General features: G+C 40.3%; 1 protein-coding gene across 1 annotated transcript in view; it reads right to left on the minus strand.

Annotated features, from left to right (window-relative positions):
* Positions 1–734: 734 nt before the first annotated feature.
* Positions 735–17,292, minus strand: part of LOC122560430 (transformation/transcription domain-associated protein) — a 210,421-nt gene continuing 193,863 nt past the window's right edge. Inside the window, exons 70-73 of the mRNA XM_043711063.1 lie at positions 17,271–17,285; positions 10,079–10,282; positions 5,695–5,889; positions 735–2,940 (exon numbers count right to left, since the gene is read on the minus strand). Of these exons, the coding sequence (XP_043566998.1) occupies positions 2,656–2,940; positions 5,695–5,889; positions 10,079–10,282; positions 17,271–17,285 (699 nt within the window). The 3' untranslated portion in view covers positions 735–2,655. The remainder of the gene's footprint in view (positions 2,941–5,694; positions 5,890–10,078; positions 10,283–17,270; positions 17,286–17,292) is intronic.

The following is a 17,292-nucleotide window of genomic DNA, read 5'->3' on the forward strand; positions in this document are numbered from 1 at the left end:
CTTGATACAGCAAGTTACTCATACGCTGAGACACCAAAGGGCATCACAGAAGAGCCCAGTGTCGTTATTGTACATCCTGAAACAGGAGCAATGTGGGATAAAACCTAAGGCCACTCCTGATGACCGTTTCTGAAGTAATTAAGATATGACATGAATTTCCAAATGGAGACAGCTTACGATAGGCAAGAGTGATGGTCATGACGATTTAATGCAGATCAGTTGAACGTAATTACTTTATTTTAATATGAACAGCACAATATGCAAGAGGTGATTGAACAATTCAAGTCAAATGGCGGCTTATTTCTGAATAAGGTTCAAATCCCACTCCAGAATATTGACCAACAATCCATTACATTTTTTTCTAGCTGTGTGGACCTTGGAGACCCATGCACAGCAGCAGCTTCCGGAAGTGGAAGCCAATGCGTCAGCTGCATGAAATCTCCAAGCAGCTGTGCAGCTTAGAGGGAACATTGACTTTGAATATGACATCCAGGCTGACAACTCCAGTCCCAAAGTGAAGGAGTGCTGCATTGTCAGAGGTACCATTAAAAGCACATCTGTCCTCTTGGGTGCACATAAAAGCTCCCAGGGGATCATTCCGAAGTAGGATAGCTCACCCCAGTGTCCTGATCAATTTTTATTTCTCAACTGACATTTCAAAACAAAAGGTTTAGTCATCAGTTCATGATTGTCTGTCGAAGCATGCTGCAATTCCAACACATAACAAGAGTAGCTGCATTCATTGCAGTGGTTTTAATTACTTCACCATTTTGGTAACTGAAACATTTGAAAACATGCAAAAATATACAAAGTGCACACTCATTTAACAATTCGCAGGTATTATGTACACACACTTCATCACTCTCCCTGACTGGTCACGTTCATTTTTTAAAAAAATACTGCTACTTATTCCAATATTGAAGAGGGAATGAAATGCTATCAAGACTCAGTCATAAGGAAAATGTGAGCTATGGCACAATTTACATTAATAAACAGCTCCATTGTTCAAAACCTCTGCACAAATTAGAAATGGAGGCAGAATTCAACAACAATGTGCTGGGAAGAGCTATTAAATATTGTACAGTTGAGGCAGAATGGAGCACGTCTGCAAAATTAATTTCACTACATATGAGAAACAGTGTCCGATAATCAGTGAAATCTTCGAACAGAAGCAAACACCAGCAAGAAAATAGTTTTCATTATAAAATGATTTATTCTTTGTAAATAGGTTCTGTACAAAATGTAATTCTTTTCAACATGATGGAACAATCTCAAAATAATTGTTGGCAAAGGACTCCTTTTTTTAAAAATGTAAAAATAAAACAGTTTATAACTTACAAAAAAACTGGCCATATTGAGTTCACTGCTAGATGGACAGGACTTAAACTGACTTGTATCAGTAAAAACATATTTGTTTTGAAAGGATATAGTGCTGTCTACAAAAGCCATTGAAGAGCCCACAAAATCTTTGTGGAGGCTTCTTAAACAGTGTAAAGGGACTGTGACAAATACCAAAATTCATTCTTACATCCTATTCATAAGCTTTCAGTATGAATTGAAATTCTAGTTAATATTTCACACAGGGTGCAGAATGAATTACTTAAGAAATTTCAGTTACGACTCCCTTTCCAAAACAACACATCGAAAAGAAATGAGTAGGTACGTTATACACTCAGTCAAATTGTACTCTTTGAATTGAGTGCCAGCTTTGATCTATCATGCAGAGAAATGGATCCCTCCTAATTTGAACTGATGACTCTTTAGCATGGTACAAAACAGTAAAAACACTTTACGCAGAAAACTGCAATACTTCCCAAATCTTACAAAAGTGCAGTACATGTTCGCAACTGTAACAACAGAAACCTTTGTCCTCAATGCCCTCCTGGAAACAGTTGCAAAGGGCATTGGTTTACACAGAAATACCTGGTGATGACATTTTTGCTTTAAAAACCATGCAAAAACTCTGCAGTGTTTGCCAAACAACGCCGAGTAGTGCATAATTAAAACCATCGAGCAAATCAGCATCAGCTCGCTCATGCATTATTCCCTGCTGCAATGGCCTACTTCAGGGATACAGATGTGTAGTTACTAATTGGGCACTTGATGGTAAAGGTTTTGCTTCACCAGTGCAGTGCTCAACTTTCAGCTGTTTTTCATCCACCCACAGCTTTCCTCCTCATCTGAAATATTTGCCCTTCTAGATGTCTTTTAATGAACACTTACGTCGAAGCCACAATCCCCTCCAACCGTTGACGAACTTTGTATACCAGCGAGAAACTTACCCCACTCTTAAGCATGAAATACCGTGCAGACGTTGCACACTTAGCATCGTGCTTGTTGAAAGTAGTCTCTCCAAAATCAGCAGTTAGTAAATCCTGCTGAAGTATTTACTCCTATCAGTGTGTCAAAAAGACAGAAGTATTACTTAATCACTCTCCCTATACAAATTCTGGTCAATGGTTCCATCTAAAGATGGAACATGATCCAACAGGGCAATGCAAAACAAGAAAACATTGGAAAAGTGGATTGAAGTGATTTTCAACAAGAAAAATAATTCACAATCTGGGTAGTCTATTAACTTCACATTGCAACAGAAGGAGCCTTGACAGCAGAATTCTCTCGCCCTCCTCTCACTGGCGATTCAAGGTTCAGGTCTTACAGCCATGGGTGCCAGGCAGGGTCCATGCGACAGAGGTTGTCAAGGCTGTTGGCAGCTGCAACCAGTGTGTTCACTTTGCTCTCGCCGCCCTCAAACTGGGCCAGGCTGTGCAGCCTGGTCACAATAGCAGTCACTGCCTTCTGAACCAGTGAGACCAGCTGCTGGCTGTCCATGTTCTCAGGCTGGCCAGCTGCCGAGAGAGGGGAGGAAGTGTCCTCCTGAGTCTTCTTGTGCCAGGCAATTATTTCATCACGCAGCACAGCTTTCAGAATGCCATCAACCTGCAAGGAGAAGAAAATTGGATAATTATCTGCAATTAACAGAATAACCAGGGGACCTGTCCCCGACGCAGCACATATAATAAGTCATATTCTTTAATCGATTGGACGTGAAAGAAACAACGCACACCAAAACAGCATTTTAATAACAAAGCTGGCTAGGTAATGGGTGTTATTAGACAAGTTAGCTGCTACATTGTTCGGAAAAATAAAAACAACCATGTGTAATGATCTGGAATCCACTGCTTGAGAGAGTGGTGGAAGCAGAATCCATCATGACTTTGAAAAGGAAAGCTTTACACAGTCATGGACGAAGAACAGGGAGTGGGACTAATAGAAGTAGTTCTTTCAAAGAACTGGCATATACACAACAAGCTGAATGGCATCCTTCTATTCTGCAATGCATGAACTGCAGAAATAAATCATTGTGGTGCTTTTGAAAATAGCCTCAGTGTAGAAGTTAAAATGAAGGACTGCAAACTAGTCAGAAACACTCGTTTACTTTATGGCTTTGAAATATTTCAGAGCTATTAAACCAGTTTCAACAAAGGTGGGGTACTTTTCTTAAGCTGTGCCTCATTTAGCCGGTGATCTGAAAATCCGTTCAATTTGCCTGGAACTAAATCGCCAGGTCAAAATCCTGGAACTCCACCCAAACAGTACTGTGGGTGTATCTGCACCCCAGGGACTGCAATGTTTCTAGACACAGTGAGTCACCATGTCCTTCAAGTGCAGTTAGGGACAGACAACAATTACCAGCAAAACCCACATTCCAGGAACAAATAAAAGAATTTAGACAGCTTGAGGTTGGCTCGCTCATAAGCAAAAGTTAGTAAAAGAGGAATATGATTAATTAACCAGAAAATCCAGTCGTTTGTGAAATTCTTTTTTGGGGAGTGAAGCAAAGAGATGGAGAGGACGGTACATGGCCAACAAGAAGAAACCCTTCGGTCAAGGGAGGTATGTGTGTATGTCTTTCCCTCAGTGCAGGAACATTGTGCAGTACTGGAATAGTAACAGACATCATATTTGAATAGTTTATGACAGCATGTTAACCCGACCATCAAAGCAGAATTCTTCAGTGAGGAGAAGATTAAATGGGACAGTGAGCTAATCAAAGTAGTTAGGTGCCTGACAGCCCTGGCAACCATACAGTCTTATTTTATTCTGGTTAGAAATTCAGTGAAGTTCATCAGAGAGAGATAGCACAAGTATGTTAAATATATAAAACCTGAGAGCCAGGGCTGATTATATCCAAGCAATACCAACACAAAAGCCACTTAACCTACTTCAGCAAGGAAATGTAAAGATGGTGGTCTCTGGAATGTTTACAAATGCCAATTTTACTAATATTTTGTCTACAAAGAGTAGCAGTATTTAATTAGCTTTGCCTTAGCATTTATCACTTTGGCCTCTGAATGAGAATGGAAGTTTACATCCCACTCTAGAGTCTGAGCATGTAACCTAAGCTGTGGCTCCAGCACAGTACAATGTAAATGCTATATTGTTATGAGTGCTGTTTTTCTGATGAGACTCTGCCCTCTCAAGAGAACATAAAAAATTTCACTAGCACTATTCTGAAGAATGCAGATTTCTTCCCAATGCCCTAGTTAATAATGATTCCTCAACAACAGTGAAATAGATCATCTTGGTCATCAGATTGCTGCTTGTGGGAGCTTGCTGTGCACAAATCAGTTGCAGGGTTTCCTTCATAACCAAGTGACGACACTTCAAAAAAGTACCTCTGTCTGTGTCCCAAAGCATTTCGTTGAGGTTGTCAATGACATTGTAGAAATACACATTTCTACCTCTTGATGTCAGGAAAACACTTTGTTGAAAAATGCAACTGCAAATAGTCAGGAGTTCAACAAAACGATTAAAAATGAAGGTCTGACAAGGACAATCAGAACACAAAGCAATGACCTGAAAGTTGGGGAGGCATGGATTCCTATGAACAGGAAAGCAAGTAGGACCGGAGACCATAGAAAAACCCTAATTTTTTGGGACGATTATGCATAAAATAGATTTTGCTGACTGTACACAATTTGAAGGCATGCTGACAGAATTTGAAGACACATTTATATCACAACAGAGAATTCATTTCTGTTGAAAACTTCAACACACTGTATTCCAGTTGTTTTAAGCTGTGACTGTTGCTCTTAGCTTCTGAGGCAGCACTGGCTGTCCAAACTAAAATCTTTCATCTTTACATTCCCAGCTCTGACAGTTGGACAGATTGCACAAAGGAATTTAAATTGCTCAGGTCTTGTCACTTAAAGAATGGTAAGCATGCACCATCACATTAAAGGGCGGTGTGGTGGCAGCGTGGTTAGCACTGCTGCCTCACAGCACCAGGGACCCAAGTTCAGTTCTGTCCTCCAGCAACTGTGTGTGTGGAGTTTGCACATTCTCCCTGTATATACTTGGGTTTCCTCCAGGTGCTCAAATTTCCTCCCACAATCCAAAGACATGCAGATTAGATGGATTGCCAATGTTAAATTTCTATGGATGTGCAGGTTCGGTGGATTAGTCAGGTGAAAATGCAGGATTTTAAGGATAGGGTAGGTGGGTGGGACCAGGTGCGATGCTCTTTGGATAGTTGGTGGGGACACGATGGGCCAAATGACCTACTCCCCCACTGTAGGAATTCTATGATCTTTTATCCCATCAGGAAGCTTCAGGGGTAGTCATAACCATATTGACAGACTAGCACCACGGAATATCAGATGGGAAGGACAAGATACTCCATTGCCTTACTTTGAAGTTTGGTTGTGCGAAACATCTGGCAACAGCTATCATCGAGGCAGTGAGTGGGCCAGACACTCCGATGGCAGTGAGAAACTCTGAGATGTTTGGAGTGAGACGGAATGGCACAGGGCGGTTAGCATCGAGATCGCCAGAGTTGTCATTGATATCAAACCTGAAGTATGCCACATTGAGCTTTCCGGTGTCCTAGAACACAAGATCATACAACAGGATCCCATTCAGTAAGCAAATGTTACCTGTAGAAATGAAGAACTACAAGCAAATATTCAACTTACAATGAGGAAAAAATACACATGGATGAAAAGGTGTCGGCATCTTACCTTTTTCATTCAAGGAGTCAATCATTTTGAAAGAGCTATTCCTCCCCTTACATCCTGGTTCTAAATACCAACTGATAATTAAACTTGAAAGAATGTTAAATAAACTAGCCTCCACCCCAGACACCCTACCTTCTGGATAATAACTAGATTTTTTTATAAAATTCAGGATTATACCAATTTGCAATTTTGTCTCATGGCAAACAGTTACTGACCAAATCGAAGTTGAGCGATTCAAAGGGTAATACAGAAAAGCTAACTCCTCGAGGGGAAAAGCAATATTTAAGGGAGACAATCTTGGCATTAAAAATTGGCTATTTAACAGTGAAATGAAGAAGCATTTCTCCTTCACATAAGGAAAGTGGCAATACTGGAATGGAACACTTCTTCTCAAAGACTGTGGATGCTGAGCCACAACTGGAACTCTCAAGATTGAGTTCAGTGAATCTTTACAGAGTAAAATTATCAAGGATGATTAGATTAGATTCCCTAGTGTGGAAACAGGCCCTTTGGCCCAGCAAGTCCACACCGACCCTCCGAAGAGTCAGCCCCATTTCCCTCTGACTAATGCACCTAGCACTATGGGCAATTTAGCATGGCCAATTCACCTAACCTGCACACCTTTGGACTGTAGGAGGAACCCCATACAGACATGGGGAGAATGTGCAAACTCCCGACAGACAGTCGCCCGAGGCTGGATTTGAACCCAGGTCCCTGGCGCTGAGAGGCAGCAGTGCTAACCACTGAGCCATCGTGCCACCCTATGATGAGAGTAAAACAAGTTTAAAGTAGGAAAGATGTAAATAAATGGCAGACCAAACTCAAGGGGCTGAACAGAGTCCTCTGTTCCAATAACAGGGTGTTAAATTCTTCTGGTTTGAGAAATATTTTGGGATATCCTAAGGGATATACAAATGCAAGTTCATCAATATTGCTGATCATCAGAACATTTCCAAGAACACTTTGGCAGAAAAATTCATTACAGACTTCAATCTGTACAGCAGGGTCAATTAAGAAGCCATATAATTTGATTATGCAGATCAGAAATAATGATTCTGAAGACACTACCTTACATAAGTTGATGGGATATTTCATCAGTTCCAACCATTTATTTTTTACGAACCTGGAGATTTTTGACATTTATGCTACAAAGATAAGAGGACTAACCTTTTGACATACCATTTAACAATGATCTGGTAATATTGATATTCAAAGAAAAATTCAGAGGTTTTCAATCAGTAATGCCTGCATTGTGCATATTGGACCCCTCATCATTAGAAAGAAATATAGTCAGCACAAAAGTGAAAATCATTCCCTACCACATTATTGAATTATTTGAAGTAACAAAAGACAGACAAGGGTAATCTGCAAATATCTGAATTTTCAAAAAGCCTTTGATTAGATATTGTACAGTAGACTCATGACCATGTTCAGTATTTTTGGAATCAGAGGGCAAATAGCAGAAAGGAGAAAGCAAACCAATTCCACATCTGAAAACAGCAAATGTTGAAGGTTGCTCAGTCTGCTGTTTCACCATTTAGTTTATCAATTTGGATGAAGGAATGGGAAACAATTACAACATTTGCGTATGACTCCAACTTTGGGCAAGGGGGAGGGTAAAGTTAGTACAGAGGAGAACTACAACAATAGACAAGGCAAGCATTAACAAAGTTGCAAAATAGGTATACGATTGTCAAATTAATTTCAATGTCGACTAATGTGAGAAGGCAAAATAAGGCAGCCACATACTCCTTTGAAAGTAACTCTCCAAATAGAGGTGAGGAACATTAGGATCTGCAAGTTCAGACACACAAATGATGAACTGGTTATTAAGTCCATAAAAAGAAAACAAAGCACTGCAGCTCATTTCCTAAGGGATAGAGTTGAAAAGCAGAGCAGTGTTGTTAAACTTGTTAGGTTAATACATGTAGTGCTGGACAGAGTCTTGATCCCTATTATTACCAGGAAAGAGAAACACTGGAGAAGGTACAAAGTTACCAAAATGATTCCAGAATTTCAGAGTTTATACTCATCAGGAAAGGGGCCAAACTAGCGAATTTATTCTCTAGACTGATACGATCTGACAGAGGTCATATAGCATGGAAACAGACCCTTTGGTTCTCCTTAACATTAAGGAATATTTTCATGAAATAGATTTTGGGGAGGTGGTTTAAACAGTTGAGAAGACCAAACTAGGAGCCTTATCACAATCATTGGTCAAATTGGGCATTCATAAGGACATTTTTTTATACAGGGAGTGATGCCATGACCATGGACCATAACCTCAATCAGCTATGGCCATATTCAACTTTAATTGCAATGAGTTCTTTTCATAAACAAAAAGGCTATTAAGCTAAAAGTAGACTGCAGGCGTAAATTCCAAATGAGATGCTGAAGAACAACAATAGACAACAAATTGAACTTGTAATCTCTTGGGAGTGACTCAAGACTGTGGACTGGATGGTATAAAAAGATAACAGTCTGGAGAGATACATTTTTTGATTTTTTTACCCCTTTCAAGAATACACAGAGACAGAGGTTAATAGTGAACTTCAACTCCAATATGTAATCGAGTGGCCTGATATCCTTGTGTGGACTAGGTGTACATGGAGGGTAATGGAAAAGCAAATTAAGCACTTCTACAGTACAAGTAAAGGAAATGGAAATGACTGAATCTCACTGAGTGCTGCTAGTCAGCCACAGGCAAAAGAAATAAGAACAGAAGAGTTTCAACCAACCTACAAAACCAAAACATTGATTGTTCAACTACCAATGTCAAAACTATTGGTAACATCCACCTCAATGGCTACATTTGCTCTTTACAAACAAAGTTAAAAATTATTCAACACCAGGTTATAGTCCAACAGCTAGCTACCTGATGAAGGAGCAGTGCTCTGAAAGCCTGCACTTTCAAATAAACCTGTTGGACTATAACCTGGTGTTGTGCGATTTTTAACTTTGTCCACCCCAGTCTAACACCAGCACCTCCACATCAGGGCTTCACAAACAATACAGAGACCGATGTATTTTTTTTTAAACTTTTCATTTTGAACTCGCCTCTTATTCTGATCTGCATAAGAGAGTTGAGTTACTGTTTCTTCCTGTATTTATACTCAGTTGTTTTGTTTATTTGAGAAAGCCTGATTAAATTGGCTCCTTCTTTTGGGTCTGGGAGAAAGCTATCCACAAAAGAATTAATTGTTTTAAAGGTAATCTTCCTGCAGCCAATTGAAGGGTGTGCCAATAACCAAGGGGAACCAGTTCACTTCCCTCACCTCGGACTTTAATAGTTTGACAAGTCCTGTCTGGAACTGTGACAAATTGGGGTACCTCACAAAGAGATGGATTGTAACAGTGGTTAGTATGCAGAATCTGCTATCACAAAGAGTAATTAGTTGGGGCAAATAGAATGGATTTAAGGGAAACAGGAGGAGAAAATGCTCATTAGACTTAGAAGAGGATCGTGCAGATCATAAACATCGGCAGAGACCAATTGGATCAAATGGCCTGTGCTTATCCTATTAACACTACATAATGTTTTATAATAGAGATACACAATGAAACTGGGAACTGGAAATAATCTCAAAACATAAATTCACACTTCAATCCGTTTTTAAAACTCTGCAATGTAATCATAATACAGATAGGTTACAAGTTCAGCTTTAATCATTTTAAAACGAATCCAGAAGAAATTAGATTTTGCTGGCTTTAAAAAAAACCCAACAGTAATTGTTTTGGCATAAGGCAAAACCAAGAGCTATAAAATATAGCTGGGCAGGAACCTCAGTACAGAAAACCATTCATTGCTCTCACTGGATTCATTTTAACTCCGTGCAATTATCATTTTGTTTAAATTGCTTCAAATTAGTTACATAAATAGTCTTCAGCTCCTCAATGACCATTAGCTGCACCTGCTTCAGGCATCTTGCACAGACTGGCAGTGGGCACAAAACAGCAAAATGCTCAGCAAGTACACCAAAAATTCAGCAGGAATTACAGCATTTCTTTAAAACTTACTGCAGTCTGTTGTTAATAACCATAATGTAACTTTGCATTACCTGTGCAATTTGAAGCATTTCAGGGTTAAGGCGGTTCAGATGAAGTACAAATTCAGCAAAACCAATCAATGCGAGCTGAATGGTGAACATTTTTCTAAAGGTCCAGTAGTCCGTGGCATTAGGGAAAGTGTGCAAAGCCCATTCCTTCAGCATGCTCCGTGGCACCATGTTTCCCTGCACCTCCTTCAGAATGTCACGCAGAACCTGAAAACAATCAGGAAATTCAAACTGGTATCAGAGCACTTATCGCATGTAAAACAACTGCAAAGTAAGTCAAGTTATTGTTCAAAGAAATGAAGGTGAACAGTGACAAATTGGGTACAGGGGCTGATATTTAATGGAACAACAGCAATTTCAATCACCACAGGAGAACTAATGAAAGCCCCACATTACCTGTTTTCAGGAAGGTCAGTCCGGGATCAAGGACCCTGTGGACAGAAATCCCATGGGCCAACAGTTGGCAGATAGAGGCCGAAATTCTGCATTGTGTGGCAACGTCACTGGGGAGACAGTGACCTCTGCTGGCTCTTTATCCACCCAAGACTTAGGATCACCAAGGTCTCCAGGCCACAGAGAATTGATGGGAAGAAATCAATAACAAGGGCAAAGGCACGTTCTCAGATGTAACCACCCCTCTTTTCCGATCACTTGATATGGCAGTGTGTCCTTCGCGAATGAGGAACCCCTAATCCTAGCCCGTGAACTCACAGATCTTTAAGATGGCATCAGTTCCATTTGAATTGAATCCAATTGAAAGGGCTCAATTGCCATTGGGAATAGGAATGAAGGCCATCTCTGGGCCTTCCTGCCATTGATTTAATCAGGGTAGACACATGAATGTGGCAGACTTACCACCTTCCTTATTAAATGCACCTAATGACGTAATCCTCCCAACACAAACTCATCATTGGCAAGTACATCATATTTTGCCAAGCATTTACATGGGAACATGAGACTAAAGGACAGCAGACAGAGGTAAAGAAGGGCAAAATGAAGCAAAGGAAAAAGAAATGGATAAGGCAGATCAAGAACAGTGGAAAGGTTGCTACAATACTAGATTAATTGGAGATACTTGGGTATTAAGTTAGGATCTGCATATCACAATAATTCAAAGATATTAATTATTAATATTGAAACTCCATCAAGTAATTTTAATACTTAGGGTTTTCATGGATTTAGATTGTCCCAAGAAAAAAAAAAACTTTAAAATGGCCATAGTAATATCCTGACCACAGATGGAGCCAGACTTCAAGAAACCAACAGTAAACAAGAACCAGTCTGAACTGAAATTAATGTTTCTGTCAATAAAGACCAAAGCCAGTCACTCATGCAGAAACTTGCATCTCCTATTCCGATTTACAATTGCATGATGAGACATGGTATGAAAGACATCTCCTGCAACTATCCAATTTGAAAAACAAGGAGCTTAGATAGTAGAACTCACAACTAATTGTGTTTCAGGGAGCAGCTTTTGACAGACCAGAGGAGATGGATTTGTGACTGGGACTGGAGAAGGTTCTCTCTCTGGTCCCTCAGGAAATATGAAGCCCAGTAATAAAGTGAATTGGAGAAACACAAACACAAACAACTCAAAAGTCATCTGCAATGTTAACAGCTGTTGTTCTAGGACATCTTTAACTAACCATTGCTTCAAGTTAACACCGAACACCTCAAGAACATGCTAATGACTTTAAACTGCACATTCTTTCAGCTTCCTTTTCGTACTGAACTTTTTAACTTCATACCCACAATTGCGTTTCATATTGCGTCTTCAGTATTTTTTCTCCAGATTAGCAAGTAAAATAATAATTCCTCTTCCTTTTACTCAAGATGATCTTGTGATGGAGTATTTCTTGTTTTTGGTGAACTAGTTAACTACAGTATAATTGGAGTGAGGTTTGGTTATGTGCTAAAGGGATCTAGAAGTCAATGAAAGCAGACAGGCAGGTGCAGCAAGCAATTAGGAAGGCAAATGATTTATTTGCCTATACTGCAAGAGAATTGGAGTTCAGAACTAGGGATGTCTTACTGCAATTATATTGGGTCCTGAGGAGACTACACTTGGAGATTGTATGTAGTTCTGGTCTAGGAAAGGACATACTTGCCATCATGAAAGTGAAGCAGAAGTACACTAGGCTGATAACAGGCACATCCTATGAAGACAGATTGGTTTACTAGGTCTGATCCACACCCGGACCAACCAACCCAACCACCCCATAGCCCAACACTTTAACTCCCCCTCCCACTCCACCAAGGACATGCAGGTCCTTGGACTCCTCCATCGCCAGACCATAGCAACACGACGGCTGGAGGAAGAACGCCTCATCTTCTGCCTGGGAACTCTCCAACCACAAGGGATGAACTCAGATTTCTCCAGTTTCTGAAGAAGGGCTTATGCCCGAAACGTCGATTCTCCTGTTCCTTGGATGCTGCCTGATCTGCTGCGCTTTTCCAGCAACACATTTTCAGCTCTGATCTCCAGCATCTGCAGCCCTCACTTTCTCCTTGAAACAAATTCTAACAGGGTTGGGCATATGGATGTATGGAGGATGGTTTCCCTGGCTGTGGAATTCAAAGTAATAGATAGTAGGGCAGGAGGCCAAAAGCTTGGGTTCAAAGATAGTTTTAAAACATCAGAAAGAGTTTGCAAAATTATGGGAGAGAATTTCAAAATTTAGGGTTCAGGCAGCTGAAAGCATAGTTACCAAAGGTGGAGTAAAAGAAGTGGGGATCGGCAATCTTAAAATTAAGCTGTAATAGCCTCAAGATTTTTGCTTTCAATAGACGATCCTATACGTCCCATTGTCCATTTTCACCTTCAATCAGAAGAATATGCAAAATATCAAACACGATAAATATTGCTATCTTACTGTAAACCAGAATACAAATGATCATGCTCCAAGTATAGAGTGCTGTAAAAATCGATTCACAACCGATTTTATTTAAACTGACAAAATCTTTTCCCTATTCCATATTAACCTTTGTCAAATCTTCAACCGTTTACTTATGACACAACAAAACCCACATTAACTTCAGGAGTCATATTTATTCAAAGAGTCTACACTTGTTTCAGTTGGGTTTATTTGCTATTTTAGTTATTTATTTTGATACTGCTTTGATAGAATCTGATTTACAGTAATGGACAGATTATGCAAGAGTCACACTGCACTGAAACAGGCCCTTCGGTTCAACTTGTCCATGCTGACCAGGTATCCTAAATTAAACTAGCCTCATTTGCCTGCATTTGGTCCATATCCCTCTAAACCTTTCCTATTCACATACCTGTCTAAAAGTCTTTGAAATGTTGTAATTGTAGATAATGCTGATCAGCCTTAAACAAAAATAGACTTCCACTAATAGGAGAGTACAATTAACTTCTTCCTTCTGATTTTCTTTACTCTCATCTGGAAAAGACTTGCTGTACACAATTTGGTGCAGGCAGTCTGTTCATTTATACATCAATTAGAGAAGAAAATGGCCTACCAACTCCAAGATTATAGCACATAGAGCAGAACACACTAGAAATTCCAAGGTTGAGATTTCATGAATAACGTTCATCTTTTAAAAATACTTAACTTATTCTGATAGTGTGAGGCCTTATAAAACAAACAGATTATTTGACCTTGAGTAAACCATTTATTTGAACAAGAATACTTCATTGCATTTTCTCTGAAGTGTAAGCTCAGGTTTATCCCTTGGCACTCTGGTTATTTTTCTTCCTCTGTCGTCATTTCTTCCCACACCCCCTCCAACTACTGCCTCTCCCCAGAACACAAATTTCCGTTCCTCTCAAGGCCACAGAGTGCACAGTGGGATACATTTCCACATTTTGGTCAATGCAGTTAGTGCCTTTACATAGGATGACACGAGATGTCCACGGCTTTTCAGAGCACCTTCACAAAGCTTAAATTTTAAAAATAAAAGGCTTCCTGCAAAATACTTGAAAAATTAAAAGTCAACTTGAAGTAATTTACAGGAAGGAAATGTAGTCTGTTCAGGTCCAAATCAAGGAACTATCCTATGTATTTGTTCATTACATGAAATCCACTGCACAGAAACAGGCCACTTAACAGAACAGTGGTGCTTATGATCTGCTTGAGCTTCCTCCTGAATTTCTTCGTGAAAGGAGCTATATAAAAAATTGATCCTCCTCCTTTCTTTGTTTGGCATTATATTCGTATATCCTGGCAAAGTGGTGAACAGAAAGAGATACTTTTGACTACAGTAGTGCCAGATTTTCACAGCACTGAGGAAGAGTGTGTCTCTCTTGATTTTAGGATAGAACCGTAATGCCATCTGTCCAATTTGTTGTGGGTGTGTTCCTCAAACAGCAGGGATTTATACCCAAGCCAAGAGCAGCCTGAAACAATTCTTGTGCTGTAGTTAACATCGTTTTGATGAATGGAACAAAACAGAGGACTCAAAGAGGAGTGAAACAATATGCAACAATAGTCACTAGCTCCTGAAACAAAGGGGGTGAAGACAATCATGAGAAAAGAAAAGTGAACATACATGGAGAGAATGTAGTAGAGGTGATTAGTGATAGCAAATGCCACACTGTTAATGGGAAGCACACAAATGAGGAAAAAGCAGTAAAATCACTTCTCATAATTACTGCATCATTACCAGTGACTTGGAAATTAGAGGCATTTTTAAATCCAGTAATCTACTGCATAATGCCAGGAATCATGTAACTTTATGTAATGTAGGCAGGAGTAAGGTGCAATACTTAAATCAATATAATTTTATAACATTTTTGCTAGACACATATCTACAATATTTATTTCACACAAGATAAGTGATCAGTGCAGTTCACAACGTCCAGTCTCTGAACAAGTGTATTGTTCAAAGTTTGAGAGAAGATTTGTAGCTCGGGTGCTCGTTGCTGTGATTCTGTTCGCCGAGCTGGAAGTTTTTGTTGCAAACGTTTCGTCCCCTGTCTAGGTGACATCCTCAGTGCTTGGGAGCCTCCTGTGAAGTGCTTCTGTGGTGTTTCCTCCGACATTTATAGTGGCCTGTCCCTGCCGCTTCCAGTTGTCAGTTTCAGCTGTCCGCTGTAGTGGCCGGTATATTGGGTCCAGGTCAATGTGTTTGTTGATAAGAGTTTGTGGATGAGTGCCATGCTTCTAGGAATTCCCTGGCTGTTTTTTGTTTGGCTTGCCCTATAATGGTAGTGTTGTCCCAGTCGAATTCATGTTGCTGGTCGTCTGCGTGTGTGGCTAGCTGGTAATGTCGTTTCGTGGCTAGTTGATGTTCGTGGATGCGGATCGTTAGCTGTCTTCCTGTTTGTCCTATATAGTGTTTTGTGCAGTCCTTGCATGGGATTTTGTACACTACATTAGTTTTGCTCATGCTGGGTATCGGGTCCTTCGTTCTGGTGAGTTGTTGTCTGAGTGGGGCTGTTGGTTTGTGTGCTGTTATAAGTCCTAGTGGTCCACAAACCAACAGCCACACTCAGACAACAACTCACCAGAACGAAGGACCCGATAGCCAGCATGAGCAAAACAAATGTAGTGTACAAAATCCCATGCAAAGACTGCACAAAACACTATATAGGACAAACAGGAAGACAGCTAATGATCCGCATCCACAAACATCAACTAGCTACGAAACGACACGATCAGCTATCCCTAGTAGCCACACACGCAGACGACAAGCAACATGAATTCGACTGGGACAACACTACCATTATAGGGCAAGCCAAACAAAGAACAGCCAGGGAATTCCTAGAAGCATGGCACTCATCCACAAACTCCATCAACAAACACATCGACCTGGACCCAATAGACCGGCCACTACAGCAGACAGCTGAAACTGACAACTGGAAGCGGCAGGGACAGGCCACTATAAATGCCGGAGGAAACACCACAGAAGCGCTTCACAGGAGGCTTCCAAGCACTGAGGATGTCACCTAGACAGGGGACGAACCGTCTGCAACAAAAACTTCCAGCTCGGCGAACAGAACCACAGCAAGTGTATTGTATCTGGTACAGGCAACATTTCTGGATTTCTTTTAACCAACGCTCAATAACCTTTGTTTCTAAGATAATGTCATTACAGTATATCATCTTTCTCATTATAATCAGCCTTGTCACTGCTCTCTGCTCCTTTGCTTCTTCAAGGTCCCTCTCATTAATCATTCTCCTTGAACATGCATCTGTAGTAAGCTAACTCAAAGCCCTCCATTGTTATTTTTCCAATATTCAAGGTCTAATCTCACATTCGTTCCATGCTGTCTAGCATATTATTTAACAACTTGATTTTATACCTGTGCAAGAAAACAGGAATCTCTCTTCTGCAATTCTTAGACTGTAACTTGATGAAGCAGTGAAGTAGTTTTGTCCATACAAATTACACCTTTATTCAATTGCTCCATGTTTAGCCAAATTTGCATATAATAGGTTAAATTGAGGTTTGGGAGCAGAAAGATGTCCTGCGTTTCGGTAAGTATAGGAGATTGAGAGGTGATCTGATTGAGGTATTTGAGATGCTTGAAGATTTTAATGTGGTAGCTAAAGATAAATTGTTTCCAATGAAGAGTTGGAATCTTCAAATTAGAGCTAGGCCATGTAGGAGGAGAGGGGTCTTGTGTAGCATAGCGATAGTGCACATTTGGACCAGTATCTCCAAGTCAAGCACTATACCAGGACCTGTTTTGCAAGGCAGGTATGCTCAAAACGAGGCCAGACAGGCATTAATTCCTTCTACTATGTGTGATAGCAGTAGTGACAATGGGAGAATTGCCAGTCATCTGCTTGGCAGAATACAAAAGGAAACCAATGCAGGACTTTGCCTGTAAGCATGAACCAATTCAATGGAAAACCATGGCCCATCCCCCCAAAAGACAATGAGATGAAAGATAGAAAGACATACGGCTAGGACACTCAGGAAGCATCCCCCAAAGAGTGGGGAAAAAATCTGAAAGGGAGCCAACTGAAGTTTTAAAAACAGAGAGGGTTTTCTAGCAATTCTAACCTATGAGGCATCCATTATTTTGAACCCACCACCAACAGCAGCAATGGCTTTCGCTTCCATAGTGCCTAAGCTCTGGAATTTCCTCCCTAAATTTCTCCACCTTCTACTGCTCTCTGTTCTTTTAAGTTATTCCTTAATATCTATCACTCTGGCAAGGCTTGTTCCAATAAAACCACCTCAATTGAGAAGCAAACAATTTATTTTGTGTATTTGATACCTGATGACTTGCTTGGGTTCCT

The sequence above is a fragment of the Chiloscyllium plagiosum genome, chromosome 21 (genome assembly GCF_004010195.1).
Source record: "Chiloscyllium plagiosum isolate BGI_BamShark_2017 chromosome 21, ASM401019v2, whole genome shotgun sequence".
Classification (NCBI taxonomy): Eukaryota; Metazoa; Chordata; class Chondrichthyes; order Orectolobiformes; family Hemiscylliidae; genus Chiloscyllium; species Chiloscyllium plagiosum.